The following is a 21,186-nucleotide window of genomic DNA, read 5'->3' as shown; positions in this document are numbered from 1 at the left end:
ATCCCCTCTGTCCCCACCGTCCCCCCCCCTTAGCCACCCCCTCCCCAAAATCTCCCCCCATTCCCCAAAATCTCCCCCCATTCCCCAAAAAGGCCCTCGGGAGCCGCGGGAGCCGCTGGAAGCTTTTATTGGCCACGTTTGGGGCGGGGGGGGACGAGCACGGACCGGGGGAGGGGGCGCGACCCCCGGGGGGGGGCACGAACACGGCACGAACAATAATTATCCTCGTTATAATTAATAATAAAAAATTAAACATCTCCCGCGCAACAAAAATAGATTTATATACGGGGGGAGGGGGCGGAGCCAAGGCCAAGCGAGGGGGGAGGGGACAGGGGAGGGGACAGGGGGGGAGGGGACAGGCAGGACACGGGGCCACACCTGGAGGTGGCACCTGGAGGTCCAGGGACCCCCTGAAAGGGACATGGAGGTGACAAAGTGACACCTCCGAGCAGGGGGGGACCCCAAAGGGACCCCTGGAGAATGTGGAGGCGGCTCCTGGAGCCCCTCGGGGGGACACGGAGGTGACAAAGGGGACACGCGGAGGTGACCAAGTGCCACCTGCCCCCGGTCACAACGCGAGGAGCGAGGGGGAGCTCAGGCAGCCCGAGGAGGAGGAGGAGGAGGAGGAGGAGGTGACAAAGCGGGAGGTGACCCGGAGGTGTCACCCGGAGGTGTCACCTGGAGGTGTCACCTGGAGGGTCAGCAACCCCCAGAAAGGGACATGGAGGTGACAAAGTGGCACCTCTGAGGAGGGGGGGACCCCAAAGGGACACCTGGAGCGGGGGGAGGTGGCCCCTGGAGCCCCTTGAGGGGGACACGGAGGTGCCAAAGTGGGAGGTGACCTGGAGGGGTCACCTGGAGGGGACACCTGCAGGGGCGACAGTGACCCCTGGAGCCCCGAGGGGACACGGAGGTGACCAAGTGCCACCTGCCCCCGGCCACAACGCGAGGAGCGAGGGGGAGCTCAGGCAGCCCGAGGACCGGCGGAGGTGACAAAGTGGGAGGCGACACCTCCAGGTGCCACCTGGAGGTCCAGGGACCCCCCGAGGGGGACACGGAGGTGACAAAGGGGACACGCGGAGGTGACCAAGTGCCACCTCGCCCCGTTCACAACGCGAGGAGCGAGGGGGAGCTCAGGCAGTCCGAGGAGGAGGAGGAGGAGCCCCGGTGGTCGCCGCCGCCGCCGCCGCCGCTCCGCTGCTGGTGCGAGGCTCCGCACGAGGAGGAGGAGGAGGAGGAGGAGGAGGCTCCCTCTGGGTGGGGGGACACAAACGCGGGGGGAGGCGCGTTAGGGGGTCCCCAGCAGGCGGTGGGGAAGGGACCCTGCGGGAGGAGGAACAACGGCAGCGGCGACAGCGGGGACAGCGGAGCCTTGCCCGGGCTGCTCACCTCGGAGGAGACGGGGACCGAGGGGACAGCGGGGACGGCCATGGCGGCGGTGGCGCCGATGTCCTCGAAGGGGACCTTGCAGGCGGGGGCGTGCGCCACCAGCACGAACTCCAGGCGCTCCTTCTCCTTGCGCAGCTCGGCGATCTCCGACTCCAGCTCGGCCTTCTCCTCCTCCAGCTGGTCCGTCTCCTGCGGGGACAGCGACATCAGGGACCTGGCGGTGTCCCCAAGTGTCCCTGGGTGTCCCCTCAAATGTCCCCAAGTCTGGGGACAGCGACATCAGGGACCTGGCGGTGTCCCCAAGTGTCCCTGGGTGTCCCCTCAAATGTCCCCAAGTCTGGGGACAGCGACATCAGGGACCAGGTGACATCCTCAGGTGTCCCCAAGTGTCCCCCGGGGTCCCTGCGGCGTCCCCGCGTCCCCCTGGGCGTCGCCAGGGTCTTTGTCGCCCTCCTGTGGCCCTCCCGTGTCACTGCGTGTCCATCCCTGGGATGTCCCCAAGCCTGGGGACAGCGCCATCAGGGACCTGGCGGTGTCCCCAAGTGTCCCTGGGTGTCCCCTCAGATGTCCCCAAACTCGGGGACATCCCTCAGGCTCCTCCTACGTCCCCTGAGTGTCCATCTGTCCCCTGTCCCCGTGGATGGCGCTGTCCTTGTCCTGTCCCCTCGGATGTCCCCAGGTCAGGGGACATCTCTGGGTGCCCGTCTGTCCCCTCCTGATGTCCCCAAATGTCCCCAACTTCGAGGACATCGCCACCACCACTGGTGACACCGCTGCCCCCTCCTGATGTCCCCAAATGTCCCCAAATGTCCCCAACTCCGAGGACACGGCCGCCCTCTCTGGGGACACTCCTGTCCCCATCTCCCTCTGCGGGCCCTTGAGGACAATGCCGCCCCCTGGCGGTGATTGCTATCGCGATAATGTCGCGATAGTGTCACTCGAATGCCACCCCTGGCGGTGACTGATGTCGCGATAGCGCCGCGCCGGCACTCACCGCCTGCAGCCGGTCCGTCAGCTCGCGGCGCCGGTTGCGACATTTGGCCGCCGCCAGTTTGTTCCGCTCCCGCCGCACGCGGCGCTTCTCCTCCTCCTCGGGGGTCAGCTGCGGAACGGGGACAGCAGTGTCACCCGGTGTCACCCGGTGTCACCCGGTGTCACCCTGATGTCACCCGGTGTCACCCGGTGTCACCCCTGTCACTCCCCGGCCCCAAATCCCGCTGGCTGCACCCAAAATCCCACCGGGGTCATCGGTACCGGGGGGGTCAGCAAGGGTGCTGTCCCCAGGGTGCCACCACCCGGAATGTCACTCGGGTTCCTGTCACTCACAGTGTCCCCAAGGTGCCACCACCTGGGCTGTCCCTCAGTCTCCTGCCTCTCATGATGTCCCCAGCTCCCCCCATGTCCCCAAGGTGCCATCAGCTGGAATGTCACACAGGTTCCTGTCACTCCTGGTGTCCCCAAGGTGCCACCACCTGGGCTGCCCCTCAATCTCCTTCCATTTCCACGCCCCCAAACTGCCACCACCCCCCTGTCCCCTCCGTCCCCCCTGTCCCCCTGTCTGGCCCCTGTCCCCCTGTCTGGCCCCTGTCCCGGTGTCTGTCCCCTGTCCCTTTGTCCCCCCGTCTGTCCCCTGTCCCTCTGTCCCTCTGTCTGTCCCTGTGTCCCCCTGTCCCTCTGTCCCCCTCACGTCCCCTGTTTGTCCCCCTGTCCCCCCTGTCTGTCCCCTGTCCCCCCTGTCTGTCCCCCGTCCCTCTGTCCCCCCATCTGTCCCTTGTCCCCCTCTGTCCCCCCCCCTCTGTCCCCGTCTCCCCTGTCCCCCCCTGTCCTGTCCCCTGTCCCTCTGTCCCCCCGTCTGTCCCCCTCCCGTCTCCTCTGTCTCCTGTCCCTCTGTCCCCCGTCTGTCCCTCTGTCCCCCTGTCTGTCCCCGTCCCCCTTTCTGTCCCCCTCACCGTCTCCTCTGTCCCCCCGTCTGTCCCCTCTGTCCCCCTGTCTGTCCCCCGTCCCTCTGTCCCCCTCCCCGTCTCCTCTGTCTCCTGTCCTCTGTCCCCCTCTGTCCCCCCTGTCCTCCTCTGTCTGTCCCGTCCCTCTGTCTGTCCCTCTGTCCCCTTCCCCCCTCTGTCCCCCCTCCCGTCTCCCTCTGTCTCCCTGTCCTCTGTCCCCCTGTCTGTCCCCCGTCCCTCTGTCCCCCTCACCGTCTCCTCCCGGCCGCGCCGCGCCCTCCGTGCTCGGGGGGCTCTGCCGGGGCTCGGTCCCGGCGCTGCCGCGAAGCCGCCGCCGCCCATGCCGGGGCCGCCGTAGCTGGGCCCGGGCAGCTCGTAGGGGTCCAGGGGCGGCTGCGGGGGCGGCTGGGCCATGGCGGCCCCCGGCGCCACCGAGGAGATGAGCGTGGGCTGCACCAGCCACTGCAGGTCCTGGCTGGTGGTGATGGCCGTCACCGTGGGCACGAAGGAGCCGGGCATGTCCCCCAGGGCGCTGCACTCCTGCGGGACACGGGGACACGGGGCGCGGTTAGAGCGGGGACACCGCTGGGGACACGGGGGGACACGGGATAGAGCAGTGACACCGCTGGGGGCACGGGGGGACCCGGGATAGAGCAGTGACACCGCTGGGGACACGGTTAGAGCGGGGACACCGCTGGGGACACGGGGGGACACGGGATAGAGCAGTGACACCGCTGGGGACACGGGGGACACGGGGGGACACGGTTAGAGCGGGGACACCGCTGGGGACACGGTTAGAGCAGTGACACCGCTGGGGACACGGGGGACACGGTCAGAGCGGTGACACCGCTGGGGACACGGGATAGAGCAGTGACACCGCTGGGGACACGGTTAGAGCGGGGACACCGCTGGGGACACGGGGGGACACGAGGGGACACGGGTCAGAGCGGTGACACCGCTGGGGACAGCCCTGTCATCCCCCGGGTCCGGGATGTGACACCGCGGTGTCCCCTCGGGAGGAGCGGGTGGCGCTGCACTCCTGCGGGGACACGGGGCACAGCGGTGACACCGCTGGGGAGGGGGCATGCGGGGACACGGGGCACAGCGGTGACACCGCTGGGGACACGGGGGGACATGAGGGGACACGGGGCACAGCGGTGACACCGCTGGGGACACGGGGGGACATGAGGGGACACGGGGCACAGCGGTGACACCGCTGGGGACACCCCTGTCCCCTCCCCGGGTCCACGGCGCTGTCGCCGTCCCGTCCCCGCGAGACGAGGGTGGCGTTGTCACCCGCGGAGCGGGGTCACTGTCGCCTCCCGTGGGGTGTCTGGGCTTGGGGACAGCGCTGCCACCAGCGGGGGACACCCGGTGTCCCTGTCACCCCAACAGGTGACATTCTCATGTCCGTGTCACCCACGGGTGACACCCTCGTGTCCCGGTCACCCCCAGGGACCCCAAACCCATCTCGGGCTGGGGGAGGGATCTGGGGGTCGCCCCTCCCAAAATCCGAGCCCTGGAGGGGACCCCGAGGGCGCCCAGGTGGCACCGCCACCCTTTGGGGACCCCCCGAGCCCCCAGATCCGCGAGGAGGCGTGGTCTAGGCTCAGAGGGGGCGTGGCCAAGGCTCAGAGGGGGCGTGCCCATCTCCGCCAGTGGGCGTGGCCTAGCCCACGTTCAACCCGCTTATATGGGCGTGGTTTCGTCTCAAAGTGGGCGTGCCCGTCCCGAGGGGGGCGTGTCCATGGACCGTCTCCCTTGGCAACGCCTCGCGCTGGATGGGGGGGAGGGGACAAAAGGGGGGGGGAGGGGGACACCCCAAAAATAACCCGCGCGCTCTGCGTGCGTGCGTGCGTGCCGCGTCACCGCCGCCGGCGACGTCACTGCGCGCGGCTTACGCACGGCCCCGCCCCCCGGTGCTCTTCTCCTTCATCCTCCCCCCCTTCTCCTCCTCATCCTCCTCATCCTCCTCATCCTCACGCCCCCGGTTCCCGTTCCCGGCGCTCCCGGCGCTCACCTGAGCGGCCCCGGCGGCGGCCGCGGGGCTCCCGAAGGAGTCGAGCGGCGACAGGTACTGGGACTCGGCCGAGGGCGACGAGCTGCACCGGGAGCCCGAGTCGTAGTCCCCGGGGAACCCCTGGAACATGGCCCCGGGGCCGCGGGGGCCGCCCCGCCGCCACAAAGCTGCGGGGTCACGCCGTTAGCACCGGCGGCATCACGGTTCGGTCCCGTTCGGTGCTCCGGTCAGGCTCCGGTGAGTGTCCGGTGTGCCCCGGTTAAGCGGTTGTGAGCTCCGGTGTGTCCGTGCTGCGCTCCGGTTGTGCGCTAAAAGCTCCGGTGCCGTCCGTGCCGCGCTCCCTGTCGCCGGTGCCGAGCGCCGCCGTGTCCGGTTGTGCGCTATAAACTCCGGTACCGTCCGTGCCGAGCTCCGGTTGTCCGCTGTAAGCTCCGGTACCGTCCGTGCCGCGCTCCGGTACCGTCCGCTCCGATCTCCGGTTGTCCGTTCCAAAACCCCCCTCACGCGCCCCGCTCCATCCGTGACCGGCTCCGCTTGCTCCGCTACAAAAAACTCCCGGCGCTTTCCCAAAAGTTGTCCCGGTACAAGGAAATCTCCCTTTCCGTTACGAGCCCCGGTAAATCCGTGCCGAGCTCCGGTAAATCCCCTCGGCCCGGCGCCGGTGACGCTCCCGCCGCTCGCCCCGCTGTCCGGTTTTATGAATGAACGGGCTCACGGCAGCCCCGCCGCTTTATACGGCGGGGCCACGCCCCCCTGCGCTGACGTCACGCCCCCCTCCGCCGCCGCTCCGGGACCCCCGGGACCCCCCCGAGGCCGCCGGGGCCGCGCGGGCTCCGCGCGCTCGGTGCCCGCCGCCGTTTGCGGCTCCCGGCGCCGCCGCCGCCGTTAAGAGGCCCCGGGGAGGGCCGGGAACGCGGGGGATCCCCCGGCCCCGCCCCCCCGGAGTTCCTGTGACGCAATTAGCCATATATGGGCTTGTCTGGAGTGTTTGTTTGGTATCCTAGCAATGACGTCACAGGGATTCCCTCCGCCGCCGCCGCCGCCGCCGCCGCCGCCGCCGCCGCCCGCCCGTATTAATAGAAACGGGAACGGCCGCCGCTTCTAGAAACGGCCCGAAGCGTCCCGGGCGGCGGCACCGGGCACCGGGAATGCCCCGGGGAGACCCCCGGGACCCCCGACCCACCGGGGATCCCACCGGGGATTGCCGGTACCCCGCTCCGGTGCTTCCCCCGGTGACCTCCCGGGACCCCCGTGACCTCCCGGTGTCCCCGAGGAGCCCCCGGGACCTCCGGTGACCCCCGGGGATCCCCCGGCTCCGCCATCGGGACCCCCCGGTGTCTTTGAGGAACCCCCGGGACCTCCCCCGGGAGACCCCCGGAATGCCCCCCGGTACTCCCGGGGCCTCTCCCGGTACCGGCTCCGGCTGGAGCCGTTCCTGGTACCGGGGAGGTCCCGGTTCGGGGTTTCGGTGGTTCCGGGGGTCCCGGTTCGGGGGTCCCGGTTCGGGGGTCCGGGGGTTCCGGAGGCTCCCGGGGGGTCGCGGTCCCCCCGCAGCCCCGGGCCGCGCACCGGGCGCTGATGTCACCGGCGGGAACCGGCGCTGAGTCACGGCGGCCCCGTGGGCACCCCCGGCGGGGGCGGTTCCCACGCCCTCGGGGTCAGCCGTTCATTCACCCGCGCCGGCCCCGCCCCCTCCGGCGGCTCCCGGTGGTCCCGGGCCCGGCACGGACCGGGGGTCCCGTCACCGGTGTACCGGGGCTCTCGGGGGACCCAGTCCCGTTACCGGGGGTCCCAGTCCCGCTGTCGGGGGTTCCGGTCCCGGTCCCGGGATCCCGGGGGTCCCGGCCGGGGTCTCGGTGTTCTCAACCCCGTTCCCGGCGTCCGGGGGTCCCAGTCCCGTTCCCGGGGGTCCCGGGGGTCCCGGTCAGCTCTCGGGGGTCCCAGTCCCGTTCCCGGGGGTCCTGGTCTGTTCTCGGTGGTCTCAGCCCCGTTCCCGGCGTCCCGGGGGTCCCAGTCCCGTTCCCGGGGGTCCCGGGGGTCCCGGTCAGCTCTCGGGGGTCCCAGTCCCGTTCCCGGGGTCCTGGTCGGTTCTCGGTGGTCTCAGCCCCGTTCCCGGCGTCCCGGGGGTCCCAGTCCCGTTCCCGGTGTCCCGGGAGTCCCAGTCACGTTCTTGGGGGTTCCGCTCGGTTCTCGGGGGTCCCGGTCCCGTTCCCGGGGATCCCGGTCAGCTTTCGGGGGTCTTAGCCCCGTTCCGAGAGTCCCGCGGGTCCCTGTCCGGTTCTCGGGGGTCCCGGCCGGGCTCTCGGTGTCCCGGGGGTCCCGGGGGTCCCTGCCCGGTTCCCGGGGTTTTTCCCCGCCCCGTTTTCCCGCGGTTCCCGCGCTCCCGTCCCGGTAAACACCGCGCGGGTCTCCCCGGTTACGGCGTTCCCCGCCGGTGACGTCACCACGTCCGGCGTCCCGTGTTTACGTCGCGCGGCAACGGCCGCGGCCATGGCAACGGGGGCGGAGCCTGGGCCGGGCCGGCGACCAATCGGGACGGGGAAGGGGCGGGGTCAAAGCAGGAGGGGGCGGGGCTTGAGGCGCCTGGTTCGCGCGCTTTTCACGGGGGGGGGGGAATTTGGGGACTTTGGGGACATTTTGGGAAATTTGGGGAAAATTTGGGACATTAGGGACATTGGAGGGGTTTGGGGACATCGGGGGACATGTGGGGGACATTTGGGGCCATCGGGGGGGACACTGTCACATTGTCACCCGTTTGTCACAAGAGTTTTTATTAAATTGTCGCCCCTCCCCCCGCACGGATGGGGGGGGAGGGGAAAAAGGACACGAAGGGGGCGTGGCCTCCTCCAATGGCCACGCCCCCCTCCTCATTGTCACTTCGGGGCGGGGACAGCGGTGTCACTGCGGCTTCACTTTGGCACTTGGCAGCTTGGCCAGGACCCTGCGGGGACATTGGGGGGATTGGGGGACATTGGGGACATTGGGGGACATTGGGGGGACATTGGGGGCATTGGGGGACATTTGGGGGGGGACATTGGGGGACATTGGGGACATTTGGGACATTGGGGGGACATTGGGGACATTGGGGACACTGGGGGGGATTGGGGACATTTGGGGGCATTGGGGACATTGGGGGACATTGGGAGGATTTGGGACATTGGGGGGACATTGGGGGGATTGGGGACACTGGGGGGACATTGGGGACATTTGGGGACATTGGGGACATTGGGGGACATTGGGGGGACACTTGGGGGACATTGGGGACATTGGGGGACATTGGGGGACATTGGGGGGATTGGGGGGACATTGGGGGGACATTGGGGGGACATTGGGGACATTTGGGGACATTGGGGGCATTGGGGACATTGGGGGGACATTGGGGGGACATTGGGGACACTCACCTGGCTCGCAGGTGGCTCAGGTGGCCCCGGGCCAGGCTCAGGTATTGATCGATCTGGGCCTGGTGGGGACATTTGGGGACATGTGGGGACAGACAGAAGTGCCACCACCCCCCTGTGGTGGCAGTGCCACCCTCGGCTGTCCCCTCAGGTGTCACCCGGGCTGTGGCCGTACCTGGTGGCGCCGGTAGAGCACGGGGAAGGTGAAGGCGCTGATGACACCTGGGCGGGGGGACATTGTGGGGACACCTGGGGTCACCAACTGTCCCCAGTGTCCCCTCATCATCCCCTCAATGTCCCCAGTGTCCCCTCAGTGTCCCCCAATGTCCCCAACCCCGCCAATGTCCCCAATCCCCCCAATCCCCACGATGTCCCCGGTGTCCCCAGTGTCCCCAACCCCCCCAGTGTCCCCAGTGTCCCCAGTCCCTGCTGGTGTCCCCAGTGTCCCCAGTGTCCCCGCTGGTGTCCCCGGTGTCCCCAGTCCCTGCTGGTGTCCCCGGTGTCCCCGGTGTCCCTGGTGTCCCCAATCCCTGATGATGTCCCGTCCCCAATCCCTGATGATGTCCCCAGTGTCCCCGGTGTCCCCGGTGTCCCCGGTGTCCCCGGTGTCCCCTCTCGTACCCGCTGCCAGCAGTGTCACCCCGTTGCAGGCGGCCCCCACGTAGGTCAGCAGGTAGAACAGGAAGGCGAACTGCGGCCACCAAGGTGACACTGTCACTGTCACTGTCACTGTCACCGGCAGTGCCACCCCCCGTGCCACCCACAGCGCCCCGTGCCCCCCGCTGTCCCCAATGGGCCCTGTGCCCCCCAGTGTCCCCAATGTCCCCACAGTCCCCCAGTGTCCCCAATGTCCCCCAATGTCCCCCAGGGTCCCCTACACCCCCTTGTGTCCGCAGTGTCCCAAATGTCCCCATGGCCCTCACGTCCCCAATGTTCCCAACGTCCCCAAAACCCCCCAAATGTCCCCTGTGTCCCCAATGTCTCCCACACCCCCCAATGTCTCCCATGTCCCCAATGTCCCCAATGTCCCCCACAGCCCCCCATATCCCCAATGCCCCCCACGTCCCTCATGTCCCCAGTGTCCCCAGTGTCCCCAATGTCTCCCACACCCCCCAAAGTCTCCCATGTCCCCAATGTCCCCAATGTCCCCAATGCCTCCCAATGTCCCCAATACCCCCAATGTCTCCCACACCCCCCAATGTCCCCAATGTCCCCAATGTCCCCTGTGCCCCCCATTCCCCCCAGTGTCCCCAGTGCCCCCCATTCCCCCCAATGTCCCCAGTGTCCCCAATGCCCCCCATTTCACCCAGTGTCCCCAATGTCCCCAATGCCCCCCCAGGTCCCCAATGTCCCCAGTGTCCCCAATGCCCCCCAGTGTCCCCAGTGTCCCTCCGCTGTCACCTTGAGGGACTCGGGCACGCTGTGCACGAGGAACAGGCGCGTCAGGGTTCGCGCGGCCGCCACCGAGTGCCGGGCCAGGCCCCGCGCCCAGCGCTGCTGCTGCTCCTGGCTCAGGGACCATGGCTGCGCCCTGGGGACACGGGGACAGCGCTGGGGACACGGGGACAGCATTGGGGACACGGGGACAGCGCTGGGGACACGGGGACACACATAGGGACAGCCACGGGGACAGCGTTGGGGACACGGGGACAGCGCTGGGGACAGCACTGGGGACACGGGGACAGCACTGGGGACACGGGGACAGCACACAGGGACAGGGACACAGGAGGAAGAGGAGGGTGACGGTCACTGTGCGCCCAGTGCTGCTGCTGCTCCTGGCTGAGGGGCTCTGTCCTCCTGGGGACACGGGGACAGCATTGGGGACAGACATGAGGACAGTGATGGGGACAGAAGGACAAGGACAGGGATGGGGACAGGGATGGGGACAGGGACGGGACAGGGACAGTGAGGACAGGGGCACAGCGATGGGGACACAGACAAGGACAGAAGGACAGAGGGACAGGGACAGCATCAGGGGGACAGCCATGGGGACAGGGACAATGACAGGAACAGTGTCATGGGACAGAAGGACAGAGGGACAGAAGGACAGAGGGACAAAGGCACCAGGACCGCCCTGATCTCCCTGGGGGTGACAGGGGGGGACACTGAGGTGTCACTGACCTGAGGGACACTGGGGGTGTTCCCAACATCAGAGGGGTGGCAGGGGGGGGACATTGGGGTGTCACTCACCTAAGGGGACACTGGAGGTGACACGGGGGGGGCACTGAGGTGTCACTGACCGAGGGGACACTGGAGGTGACACGGGGGGGGACACTGAGGTGTCACTCACCTAAGGGGACACTGGAGGTGACACAGGGGGGACACTGAGGTGTCACTGACCGAGGGGACACTGGGGGTGGCAGGGGGGGACACTGAGGTGTCACTGACCGAGGGGACACTCAGGTGTCGCTCACCTGCTCTGGGGCTCTCCGCGGGCGGCGGCCTCAGCGCGCTCAGGGCCACCTGGCGCAGGCGCAGGGGGACGGTGACGGCGAGCACGGCCAGCGCCCCGTGAGCCAGCACGGCGATGGCGCTGAAGCGGGACAGGGCTCCCAGTGACACCAGTGACACCAGCAAGGCCAGCGCCGAGCGATGGGGGACGCGCCAGAGCAGCAGCTCCCACACTGGGGACACGGGGACAGCGGTGTCACCGCCAGTGTCGCCTCCCAGCGCTCCCAGCGTCACCCCAGTGCCCCCAGTGTCACCTCCAGTGCCCCCCAGTTTATCCCAGTTCCCCCCACTCCCTCCCAGTGCCCTCCCAATGATTCCCAGTTTCTCCCAGTTCAATTCCCATTCGCTCCCAGTCCCCCCCAGTTTATCCCAGTCCCCCCCAGTTTATCCCAGTTCCCCCCCAGTTCCCCCCAGTTTATCCCAGTCCATCCCAGTCCCTCCCAGTGCCCCCCCAGTCCCCTATCCCCCAGTTTACCAGTCCCCCCCAGTTTTTCCCAGTCCCTCCCAGTTCCCCCCAGTCCCCCCCAGTTTATCCCAGTCCCCCCCAGTTGCCCCCCGTCCGCACCAGTTCCCTCCATGTCCCGCTCGGTCCCTCCCGGGGTTATTCTGGGGGGCCCGCGGTTATTTTGGGGGGGTCACCCCCTATTTTTAACCCTCCAATGGCGCCGGGGGGCGGCGCGACCCCTCCCCGAAACCGGAGCCCCCCCGCGCTCCCATTGGCCGCTCACCCTGTCCGTCAGCGCCCGCCGCGCTCGCTGATTGGTCAGGAGCAGGAGGGGGCGGGGCCGAGGCTCGGGGGGGCTCCGGGGGGGCGCCCCCTGGCGGGGGGGAAGGGAGCGGCGCGGGGGATGCTGGGAGGGGGAAAATGGGGGGGGGAGGGGGTAAAGGGGGGGCTGGGGGTCCCAAATACCCCCGGGGGGGCCCAAAAACCCCCAAATACCCCTCAAATACCCCCGGGGGTCCTCAAATTACCCCCAACCCCCCCCCCAAATAACCCCAAGGACCCCAAATACCCCCCAAACCCCCCCAGTTCCGCCCGGGGAACCCAGGGACCCCCAAATCCCCCCAGACCCCCAAATCCACCCACACCCCCCAAATCCCCCCCAGGGACCCCAAATTTCCCCCTGGGACCCCCCAAATCCCCCAAATCCCCCAGACCCCTCCCCCATCCTCACCCTTCCTCCCGGGTCTCTCCTCCTCCTCCTCCTCGCCCCTCCCCCCCCCCCGGCCGCTCCTCGCCCCCCCATTTTCGGGGTGGGGGAGGGGCGGCTCCGGGGCCCCCCCGCTCCTTTTTGGGGGGTCGGGGGTCCCCGGGGCCCTTCTGGGGGGGGGGGGAGGGTCCGGCGTGGGGAGGGGCGCGACCTGCGGGGGTGGGCGCCCCTCCGCCCTCCCCCGAAGGCGATGTAGGAGAAGGTGAGCTCGCGGGGGGGGGAGGGGCGGGCCCGGGGGGGTCCATCCTCATCATCCTCATCCTCCTCCTCCTCCTCCTCGGGGGGCTCCTCCGGCAGCTCCGGGAAAGGGGGGGGGTCCTCGGGGCCGCCTAATGGGGGGAATTGGGGTAAATTGGGGGGGGGTTGGGGGAAATTGGGGGGGGTTGGGGAAATTGGGGGGCTTTGAGGGGGCGTTTGGGAGGAATTGGGGGTACGTTGGGTGGGTTTGGGGATAATTTGGGGGGTTTGGGATTGATTGGGGGGGGGTTTGGGGGGTCGGGGGTTTGGGGGGCGGTTTGGGGCAGTTTGGGGTTGATTGGGGGGTTTAGGGGGTTTGGGGGGTTTGGGGAGGGGGCTGGGGCAGTTCGGGGTTCGTTGGGGGGTTTAGGGGAGTTTGGGGCTTCGGGGGGCTTTGGGGGCACTTTGGGGGGGATCTGGGGGTAATGGGGGGGGGTTTGGGGCTTTTGGGGTTCACTGGGGGATTTGGGGTAAATTGGGGGGGTTGGGGTTGGGTTTTGGGGCTTTTGGGGTAAATCTGGGGCTTTTCGGGTCCCGCTCACCCTTGGTGGAGTCCGGTGTGCTGGAGGCCGTGGACGGAGCCTCCTCTGGGGGGGACACGGGGGGGACAAACGGGAGCCCCGGGTTTGAGCCGGGACCCCCGGACGCGCCCCCCGCCCCTCCCGGGACCTCCCGGTCCCCCGTCCCCGGTTCCCCCGTCCCCGGTTCCCCCGTCCCGGTCCCCCCGTTCCCGGTCCCCCCCGTTCCCGCTGCTCCCGTTCCCGGTTCCCCCGTTCCCGGGGCTCTCGGTGCCTCCAAGTCCCGGTTCCCGCCATCCCCGGCGCCTCCCGGTACCGAGGCCCCCGATATCTTTGTCCCCGGTGTTCCCGTCCCGTTCCCTCCCGGTCCCGGTTACTCCGGTCCCGCCATCCCCGGTAACTCCCGGACCCCTCATCCCGGCCACTCCGTGCCCCGGTGCCTCCCGGTTCCCGCAGCTCCCGGTGTCCCCCGGTGCCTCCCGGTGCTGCTCCGATCCCCCCGTCCCGGTTCCCGGTACCGGATCCATCCCCGTCCCGGTTCCCGGTACCGGATCCATCCCCGGCCACTCCCAATCCCTCCGTGCCCGGTTCCGCCCGGTTCTTCCCGGTTCCCGCAGCCCCGGTTCCTCCCGGTTCCCTCCTCCCGGTTCCGCTTCCCGGTGCCCCTCCCGGTTCTCCATCCCCGGCCATTCCCGGTTCGCCGTTCCCCGGTACCTCCCGCAGCCCCCAACTCGTTCCCGGTCCCCGGTTCCCGGTCCCCCATCCCCGGCCCCTCCCGGTGCCACTTCCCGGTTCCCGTTGCCGGTTCCCGGTGCCGGTTCCCGGTCCCGCATCCCCGGTCCCTCATCCCGCAGCCCCCCCGGTGCCGCTCCCCGGTTCCCATTGCCGGTTCCCATTGCCGGTTCCCAGTGCCGGTTCCCGGTCCCGTCCCCGGTCCCTCATCCCGCAGCCCCTCCCGGTGCCGCTCCCCGGTTCCCGGCCACTCCCGCATCCCGCAGCCCCTCCCCGCGCTCCGTTCCCGGTGCCGCTCCCCGTTCCCGCTCCCGCATCCCCGGCCCCTCCCGGCGCCGCTCTCCGCTCCCCGGTTCCCGGTTCCCGGTTCCCCATCCCCGGTCCCCCGGCCCCTCCCGCTCCCCGGTTCCCGGTTCCCGGTTCCCGGTTCCCGGTTCCCGGTTCCCGGTTCCCGGTGCGTACTGCAGTGGGCGAAGCCCAGGACCTGCCCCATGGCGGCGGCCCCCGCATGGGGCTCCCGGTGGCGCCCGGGCCGGCCCCGCCGCCATCACGGAGCCGCCATCGCCGGGAGCGCCGGGCCCGAGGCCACGCGCGGACACAAAGGGCGGCGGCGGCGGCGGCGGCGGCGGCGGCGGCGGAGAGGGCGGGGCAGGGGCGGGGCCAGGCGGGGAGGGGCGGGGCCGTAACGGAGAGGCGGGAACGGGACCGGGAACGGGGAACGGGAATGGGGAACGGAACGGGGACCGGACCGGGGACCGGGAATGGGGAACGGGAATGGGGAACGGAACGGGACCGGGAATGGGGAACGGGAATGGGGAACGGGAACGGAACCGGAATGGGGAACGGGACCGGGACCGGGAATGGGGAACGGACATAGGGAACGGGACCGGGAATGGGGAACGGGAACGGGGACCGGAATGGGGAACGGGAATGGGGAACGGGAATGGGGAACGGGAATGGAGAACGGGAATGGGGAACGGGAATGGGGAAGGAGCACCAGGAAGCAGCACCGGGAATTCAGAGCGGGAACCGGCACCGGAGAGGCGGGAGTGGGGAACGGGGAACGGGAACCGGGACCGGGAATGGGGAACCGGGAATGGGAAACGGGAACCGGGACCGGGCACCGAGCCCGGGGCTCCCCAGCTCCCCTCGGAGTCGCCGGCACCTCCCAGTGCCCCCAGTAACTCCCAGTAACTCCCAGTAACTCCCAGTGCCCCCAGTGCCCCCCAGCCCCTCCCAGTTTCCTCCCAGTGTCTCCCAGTAACTCCCAGTCCTTCCCAGTGCCCGGGACCGGAGAGTTCGGGGGGGGCACTGGGAGGGCACTGGGGGTTACTGGGAGGGCACTGGACGTTACTGGGAGGCCACTGGGGGTTACTGGGAGGCCACTGGACGTTACTGGTCCCGCGAGCTCCCCCCGGTGCCATTTCCCGGCCGCCGCCGCCGCCGATCCCGGGAGGGGCGGGGCCAGATGGTGGGCGGGGCCATGCCCATGGGGGGCGGGGCCTCTCGCCGGGACCGGCGGGTCCGGCCCCCTTCCCCCCCCCTCCCCGCCGCCACCGGAAGGGCCCGGACCGGGCACGGCCGCCAGCATGAGGTGAACGGGGCTGGGAACTGGGAGCACTGGGAGCACTGGGAGCACTGGGAGGCACTGGGAGGCACTGGGAGGCACTGGGGGCACCGGGCACCGGAGCTGGGGGCACCGGCGGGAGCGTTAACGGGCACCGGGGAGCCGTACCGGGAGCGCTGGGAGCACTGGGGATCGGGACTGGGAGCACTGGGATCGGGACTGGGAGCACTGGGGGAACTGGGAGGGACTGGGAGAGCCGGTAACGGGCGGCGGGCGGTACCGGGGGTGCCGGTAACGGGCGCTGGGGGCAGCGGGCGGCGCCGGTAACGGGCACTGGGAGAACTGGAAACGGCACCGGGAGCAACTGGGAGAACTGGAAACGGGGGCTGCGGGTACTGGGAGCGCTGGGAGCGCTACTGGGGTGACTGGGAGAGCCGGGATCCGGAACTGGGAGCGCCGGGAAGCGGCACTGGGAGCACTGGGAGCGCCGGGATCCGGAACTGGGAGCACTGGGGGCATTGGCAATCTGTACTGGGAGCACTGGGAGAGCCGGGAAGTGGCACTGGGAGAACTGGGAATGGGAACTGGGACTGGGAGCACTGGGAGAACTGGGGATCTGTACTGGGAGCACTGGGAGAGCCGGGATCCGGAACTGGGAGCACTGGGAGTGGGAACTGGGACTGGGAGCACTGGGAATCTGTACTGGGAGCGCCGGGATCCGGGACTGGGAGCACTGGGACGAGCACTGGGAGCCGTGTAATGGAACTGGGAGCACTGGGAGGGGCACGGGGGGCACTGGGGGCACTGGGAATTGATACTGGGAGCACTGGGAGCGGGGGAGGGGCGGCCCTGGGGAGAAGAGGAAGGAAAAGGGGGGGGAGGGGGGGAGGTTTTGGGGTGCCCGGGGGAAATTTGGGGTGTCCGGGGGGTGCCAGCCCCCAGTTTGCGGTTCTCTCCCCATTTTTGGGGTTCTCTCCCCGTTTCTGGGGTCGGAGCCCCCCAGGGTCGGTTCCCACCCCCTTTTTTAGGGTCCCACTCCCATTTTTTGGGGTTCCCTCCCCATTTTTTGGGGTCCCAACCCCCTGGGGTAGGATCCCCAATCTCGGGGGGGTCCCAGCCCCATTTTTTGGCGTTTTAACCCCGTTTTTTGGGGTTCTCTCCCCGTTTCTGGGGTCGGAGCCCCCCGGGGGGGTCCGAGCCCCGTTTTTGGGGTAACCCCGGTGTCCCCCCCCAGCGAGCGGGTGCTGTGCAGCGCCAGGGCCGCGGTGCTGCTCTACGACGAGGCGCAGAAGCTCTGGGTGCCCGCGGGGGGGGTTCCCGGGGCTGGGGGCGCCCCCCAGAGCCCCCCCAGCTGTGTGCAGCTGTTCCAGCAGCCCGGCTCGCTCGCCTTCCGCCTGCTGGGGCGGCGCCTCGGGCCCGAGCAGCAGGTGGGGGCACCTGGGGGCACCTGGGGGGGCACCTGGGCAGGGTTTGGTGGCATTTGGGGGCATCTGGGGGGGGGTTGGGGGCATTTCTGGGGCACCTGGGGGCACTTTGGGGGGTACCTGGGGGGGGTCTGGGGCATTTGGAGGTACCTGGATGCAGCTGGGTGGGCACCTGGAGGGCTGGGGGGACACTTGGGGGTGTCTGGGGGTACCTGGGGGGCATCTGGGGATACCTGGGGGGCATTTTGGGGGGCTTGGGGGTATTTGGGGACAGGGGGGGGGGTTTGGGGGGCACCTGGGGGGGGTTTGGGGACAGCTGGGGGGGTTGGGGTTATTTGGGGGGTACCTGGGGGGCACCCGGGGCTCTGCTTTGCATTACCCAGGGCTGGGGGTCCCCCCTTCTTTTAGGGGTCTGGGGGGGTCCTTGTGACTTTTTGGCTGCCCCTCCCCCCCCCCCAGGTGGTCCTGAACTGCCCCCTGGCGCGGGGGCTGCGCTACAGCCAGGCCACCCCCCAGTTCCACCAGTGGTCTTTGGGGCTGCAGGCCGAGCAGGGTCTGGGGGGCTCAAGCTGCCTCCCCCGAGGACGAGCCCCCATGACACCCCCCAGCCCCGGCCCCCGTGCTGGGGCCCCAGACCCCCATGAGGCTCGAGCAGGGTGAGACGGGGGGTTCCTAAATCCCTGGGACACCCCCGGACCCCCTGAGCCCCCCATGACACCCCCAGACCCTCTGTGGGACCCCCAGACCCTCTGGGACCCCCAGACCCTCCCCATGTCACCCAACGTGCTGGGGGCGCTGCAGGCGCTCGAGCAGGGTGAGCTGGGGGGGCTGTGAGACCCCCAGACCCCCCGTGTCACCCCGAGTCCCTGTGGCGCCCCCAGCCCCACGTGAGCCCCTCGTTGTGTCGCAGACCCTGCCATGAACAGCCCCAAAATCGGCCCCAAAACCGCCCCAAGGTTCAGCCGTGAATCCCCCCAAAAATCTGCCCCAGATCCCCCCCAGATCCCCCCCAGATCCCCCCCAAACCAACCCCCAAAATGCCCCCAAAATTCAGCCATAAATCCCCCCCCCAATCAGCCCCAAAATCCCCCCAAAACAACCCCAAATCCCCCATAATCCATCCTCAGATCCCGCCCCCAAATCCCCCATAAAACCCCCCAAAAATCACCCCCCAAAGCCCCCAAATCCATCCCCAAGACCCCCCAAATCCCCCCCCAAATCCCCCATAAATCCCCCAAAAATCAGCCCCCAAATGAACCCCAAATCCCCCCAAATCCCCCCAAATCCCCCCCAACGCCCCCGATGTCCCCCCAGGGACCCCCCTGGCCTGGCCGGACCCCGATGGCTCCGCCCCCCCTGAGCAGCCCGACAGGTGAGACCGGGGGGTCCCCAAATTTGGAGGGGGAGGATCCCAAATGAGGGGGTGAAAATCCCAAATTTGGTGGGGGGGGGAGGATGGAATCCCAAATTTTAAGGTGGGAAACCCAAATTTTTGCAAGTGGGGACCCCAAATTTTAAGGGGGAGGATCCTAAATTATGGGGGGGGGAAACCCCAAATATTGGAGGAGGAGCCTCCAAATTTTGAGGGGAGGATCCCAAATTTTAAGGGGGAGGATCCCAAATTTTGGGGAGGATCCCAAATTTTGAGGTGGGAAACCCCAAATTTTTTGGGAGGAAAACTGAAATTTTCAGTGGGGAAACCCCAAATTTTGGGGGGGAAAATCCCCAAATGTTTGGGGGATGAACCCCAAATGTTGGGGTGGGGGATGGGGGGGGTCACTTTGTCTCTCCCCTCCCCCCCCAGGCCGGTGATGGACGAGCCCGAGCGCCGCGGGACAGGTGAGGGGGGAGGGGCTTCAACCCTGACCCCGCCCCCCTCTCCTTTAGCCCCGCCCCCTCTCCTCTAGCCCCGCCCCCTCCCCCAACGTTTTTCGCTTTTTTCCCCCCCAGGACCCCCGGCCGCCCCTCCCCGCGCCCCCGGCCCTCCCGGGGCCCCTCTCCCCGGGCCCCCTCCCCCCTCCTCAGGGGTTCCCCCGGCCCCGCCCCTGCCGGGCGTGGGGGGAGGGGCGGGCCCGGGGGGGGGGGGAGGGGCCGGGGGGGGGCCCGGGGGGGTCTCGGGGTTCGCGGCCGCCATCGCGGGGGCCAAGCTCAGGAAAGTGGCCAAGGTGAGCCCTGCAGTTATTAATTAATTAATTTCATTCATTCATTCTTTACATACGCTTTTATTGTTTAAAAAATCTAAAATTAAATTCCGTAAATTAATTAAATTAATTTAGTAAGGAGCGTGGGAGGGATTCCCTCAAGGTGAGCGTGGGAGGGATAATTAATTAGTTAATTTAATTAATTTCTTACAGAAACGTTTATTAAATAATAATTATTTTAAAAATTAAATGAAATTAATTAAATAAATTAAATATACAGTGGAGGGCTGGGTCCCTCAAGTTGATTGTGGGGGGCACAATTAATTAATTAATTATATTAATTACTTAAAGAAACATATCTCAGTTAATAATTTTTTCAAATTAAATGAAATTAATTAAATTAAATAAATAAACAGCTTGGGGGGACTGGGTCCCTCAAGGTGAGAGTGGGGGATTAATTAATTAATTAATTAACTAGTTAATATCACGGGGGGGAATTAATGAGGGGGTTCCCTAAAGGTGACTGGGGGGGGGAATCAGTTAATTAACAGGGTGGGGAGGTAATGAATTAATTAATAAATGGGGCGGGGGGTGAATCAATGGGAGATTAATTAATTCATTCATTCATTAACAGCGTGGGGGGAATTAATGGGGGTGGGCGGTCCCTCAAGGTGAGTGCGGGGTGGGGTAATTAATTAATGAATTAATGAATTAACTACAAACGAGGGGGAATTAATGGGGGGGTCCCTTAATGTGAGAGCGTGGTAATTAATTAATTAATAACTAATTAATCAACCTCCTCCCCCCCCCTTTTGCCCCCTCCAGGACGAGCCCCCGAGCGGGGGCGTGGCCGGCGCTGGGGGCGGGGCCGCCCCTCCCCCCGCCCCTCCCCCGAAGGCGGAGCTGCCCCCGCGGCGGGGGCTGATGGAGGAGATGAGCGCCATGCTGGCCCGCAGGTGGGGGGGGGTCCCGCCTTTGGGGGGGGGGGTCCCCAAAATCCCCGAATTCCCACTCTGACCCCTCCCCCACAGGAGAAAAGCCACGGAAGCGCCAAAAAAGGAGGATGACGTCACCACCGTCAGTACAACCCCCCCCTCCCCCCCCCGTTCCTAATTTGGGGAGGGGTCTTTCCCCCCCTTGCCCCTCCCCCACCTCATTGTTTGTGCCCCCGCAGGAGGAGGCGGAGCCCGGCGAGCGGAGGGCGGGACCGGCGCCGGGTGAGCGCGCGGACTCCACCCCCCAGCATGCACCGCGGTTGGGGCGCGCGGCCGGGCACGGTGCGGGCGCGCGGGGCACGCCGGGAGTTGTAGTTCTTAAAGGGAAACGCGGCGGATTTTTTATTTTTTTGGAGGGAGGGGGCTTTTTTTTTGGGGGAGGGTTTAAGGGTCCAACCCCTCCCCCTCACCCCCTTTTTTTAACCCCTCAGAGCCCGTCCGGAGGCCGTGGGAAAAATCCAGCTCCACCTTGCCCAGGTGAGTTTTGGGGAGGGTTTTTTTTTTTTTGGGGAGGGGGTCCCCAGATTAATTCTTTTATTTATTTTTTTATTATTTCCGCCCCCTCTCCCAGGATGAAATCGGCCGTTCCAGCCCCCCCCGAGCCCCACAGTGAGCTGGACCTGGAGCGGTTCAAACTGGTACCGGCCTGGGGGGGGGTTCGGAATTGGGGGAGGGGTCTGGGGGGATTTTTGGGGTGTCCCCAGTTTGGGGAGGGGTCTGGGGGGGATTTTTGGGGTGTCCCCAGTTTGGGGAGGGGTCTCTGACGCGGCCCCGCCCCCCCAGGAGCTGCTGGAGGAATTTCGGCGGGAGCTGCACAAAATGAAGGAGGAGATCATCCAAGGTGGGGGAGGGGAATTTGCGGGAATTTTGGGGAGGGGGGATCGCGGTGGGGGGGGGGGAGGGGGGTGACAATGACCCCACCCCCGACCCCCCAATTTTTGTTTTTTTTGTGCCCCTCCCCCAGCGCTGCTGATGGAGCTGAGGAAGCCAAACCGGCCCTGACCCCGCCCCCCACCAAGCCACGCCCCCAATTTTGGGGGTGGGGGAGGGGTCGGGCCCCTCCCCCCCTTCAACCTTTCCCCCACCCCCATCTCACCGCCCCCACCCTGGGGGAGGGGTCCCCAAGCCCCTCCCCCCACCCCAGGCTGTGCCTTACCCGCTGG

The 21,186-nt window shown here is 67.6% G+C and overlaps 3 protein-coding genes and 1 long non-coding RNA gene across 4 annotated transcripts; 2 read left to right on the top strand and 2 right to left on the bottom strand.

The window, feature by feature from the left end:
• Positions 1-1,107: 1,107 nt before the first annotated feature.
• FOSB (FosB proto-oncogene, AP-1 transcription factor subunit) lies at positions 1,108-5,478 on the bottom strand. Its single transcript, XM_030969631.1, has 4 exons — positions 5,350-5,478; positions 3,582-3,869; positions 2,384-2,491; positions 1,108-1,578 (listed from the first exon to the last, which is right to left on the bottom strand). The coding sequence occupies exons 1-4, from the start codon at positions 5,476-5,478 to the stop codon at positions 1,108-1,110; spliced, it is 996 nt and encodes a 331-aa protein (XP_030825491.1).
• Positions 5,479-8,210: 2,732 nt separating this feature from the next.
• RTN2 (reticulon 2) lies at positions 8,211-12,367 on the bottom strand. The gene is made up of 7 exons (XM_030969629.1): positions 12,357-12,367; positions 11,162-11,371; positions 10,149-10,278; positions 9,369-9,438; positions 8,923-8,969; positions 8,751-8,809; positions 8,211-8,290 (listed from the first exon to the last, which is right to left on the bottom strand). Exons 1-7 carry the CDS (start codon positions 12,365-12,367, stop codon positions 8,248-8,250), a joined length of 570 nt encoding a protein of 189 aa, XP_030825489.1. The 3' UTR covers positions 8,211-8,247.
• Positions 12,368-15,447: 3,080 nt separating this feature from the next.
• On the top strand, positions 15,448-21,130 carry VASP (vasodilator stimulated phosphoprotein). Its single transcript, XM_030969628.1, has 14 exons — positions 15,448-15,490; positions 16,698-16,890; positions 17,347-17,440; positions 18,202-18,259; positions 18,692-18,726; positions 18,913-18,914; positions 18,975-19,052; positions 19,854-19,984; positions 20,060-20,105; positions 20,203-20,245; positions 20,455-20,500; positions 20,595-20,661; positions 20,807-20,864; positions 20,988-21,130. The coding sequence occupies exons 1-14, from the start codon at positions 15,486-15,488 to the stop codon at positions 21,023-21,025; spliced, it is 894 nt and encodes a 297-aa protein (XP_030825488.1). The 5' UTR covers positions 15,448-15,485; the 3' UTR covers positions 21,026-21,130.
• LOC115915930 lies at positions 17,670-18,854 on the top strand. Its single transcript, XR_004061550.1, has 4 exons — positions 17,670-17,701; positions 18,202-18,259; positions 18,692-18,726; positions 18,838-18,854. It is a non-coding gene; the product is annotated as an uncharacterized LOC115915930 (long non-coding RNA).
• Positions 21,131-21,186: the final 56 nt, after the last annotated feature.

The sequence above is a fragment of the Camarhynchus parvulus genome, unplaced genomic scaffold (assembly GCF_901933205.1).
Source record: "Camarhynchus parvulus unplaced genomic scaffold, STF_HiC, whole genome shotgun sequence".
NCBI classification, from domain to species: domain Eukaryota; kingdom Metazoa; phylum Chordata; class Aves; order Passeriformes; family Thraupidae; genus Camarhynchus; species Camarhynchus parvulus.
Note: the sequence above shows the minus strand (reverse complement) of the source record. Positions and strands in the feature narration are given on the sequence as shown.

Bases quoted from the DNA above. Each gene is read 5' to 3' on its own strand.
- FOSB (XM_030969631.1), bottom strand. From the start codon at position 5,478: ATGTTCCAGGGGTTCCCCGGGGACTACGACTCGGGCTCCCGGTGCAGC. The intron at 3,870-5,349 runs GTGAGCGCCGGG...CGTGTCCCGCAG, and splicing joins CCGCCGCCGGGGCCGCTCAG to GAGTGCAGCGCCCTGGGGGA. The intron at 1,579-2,383 runs GTGAGTGCCGGC...CTGTCCCCGCAG, and splicing joins TGACGGACCGGCTGCAGGCG to GAGACGGACCAGCTGGAGGA.
- RTN2 (XM_030969629.1), bottom strand. The intron at 10,279-11,161 runs GTGAGCGACACC...CCGTGTCCCCAG, and splicing joins CGCGGAGAGCCCCAGAGCAG to GGCGCAGCCATGGTCCCTGA. The intron at 8,970-9,368 runs GTACGAGAGGGG...CCCCCCGCCCAG, and splicing joins GGTGACACTGCTGGCAGCGG to GTGTCATCAGCGCCTTCACC.
- VASP (XM_030969628.1), top strand. The intron at 17,441-18,201 runs GTCTGGGGGGCT...ATGTCCCCCCAG, and splicing joins GGGGCTGCAGGCCGAGCAGG to GGACCCCCCTGGCCTGGCCG. The intron at 18,260-18,691 runs GTGAGACCGGGG...CTCCCCCCCCAG, and splicing joins CCCCCTGAGCAGCCCGACAG to GCCGGTGATGGACGAGCCCG.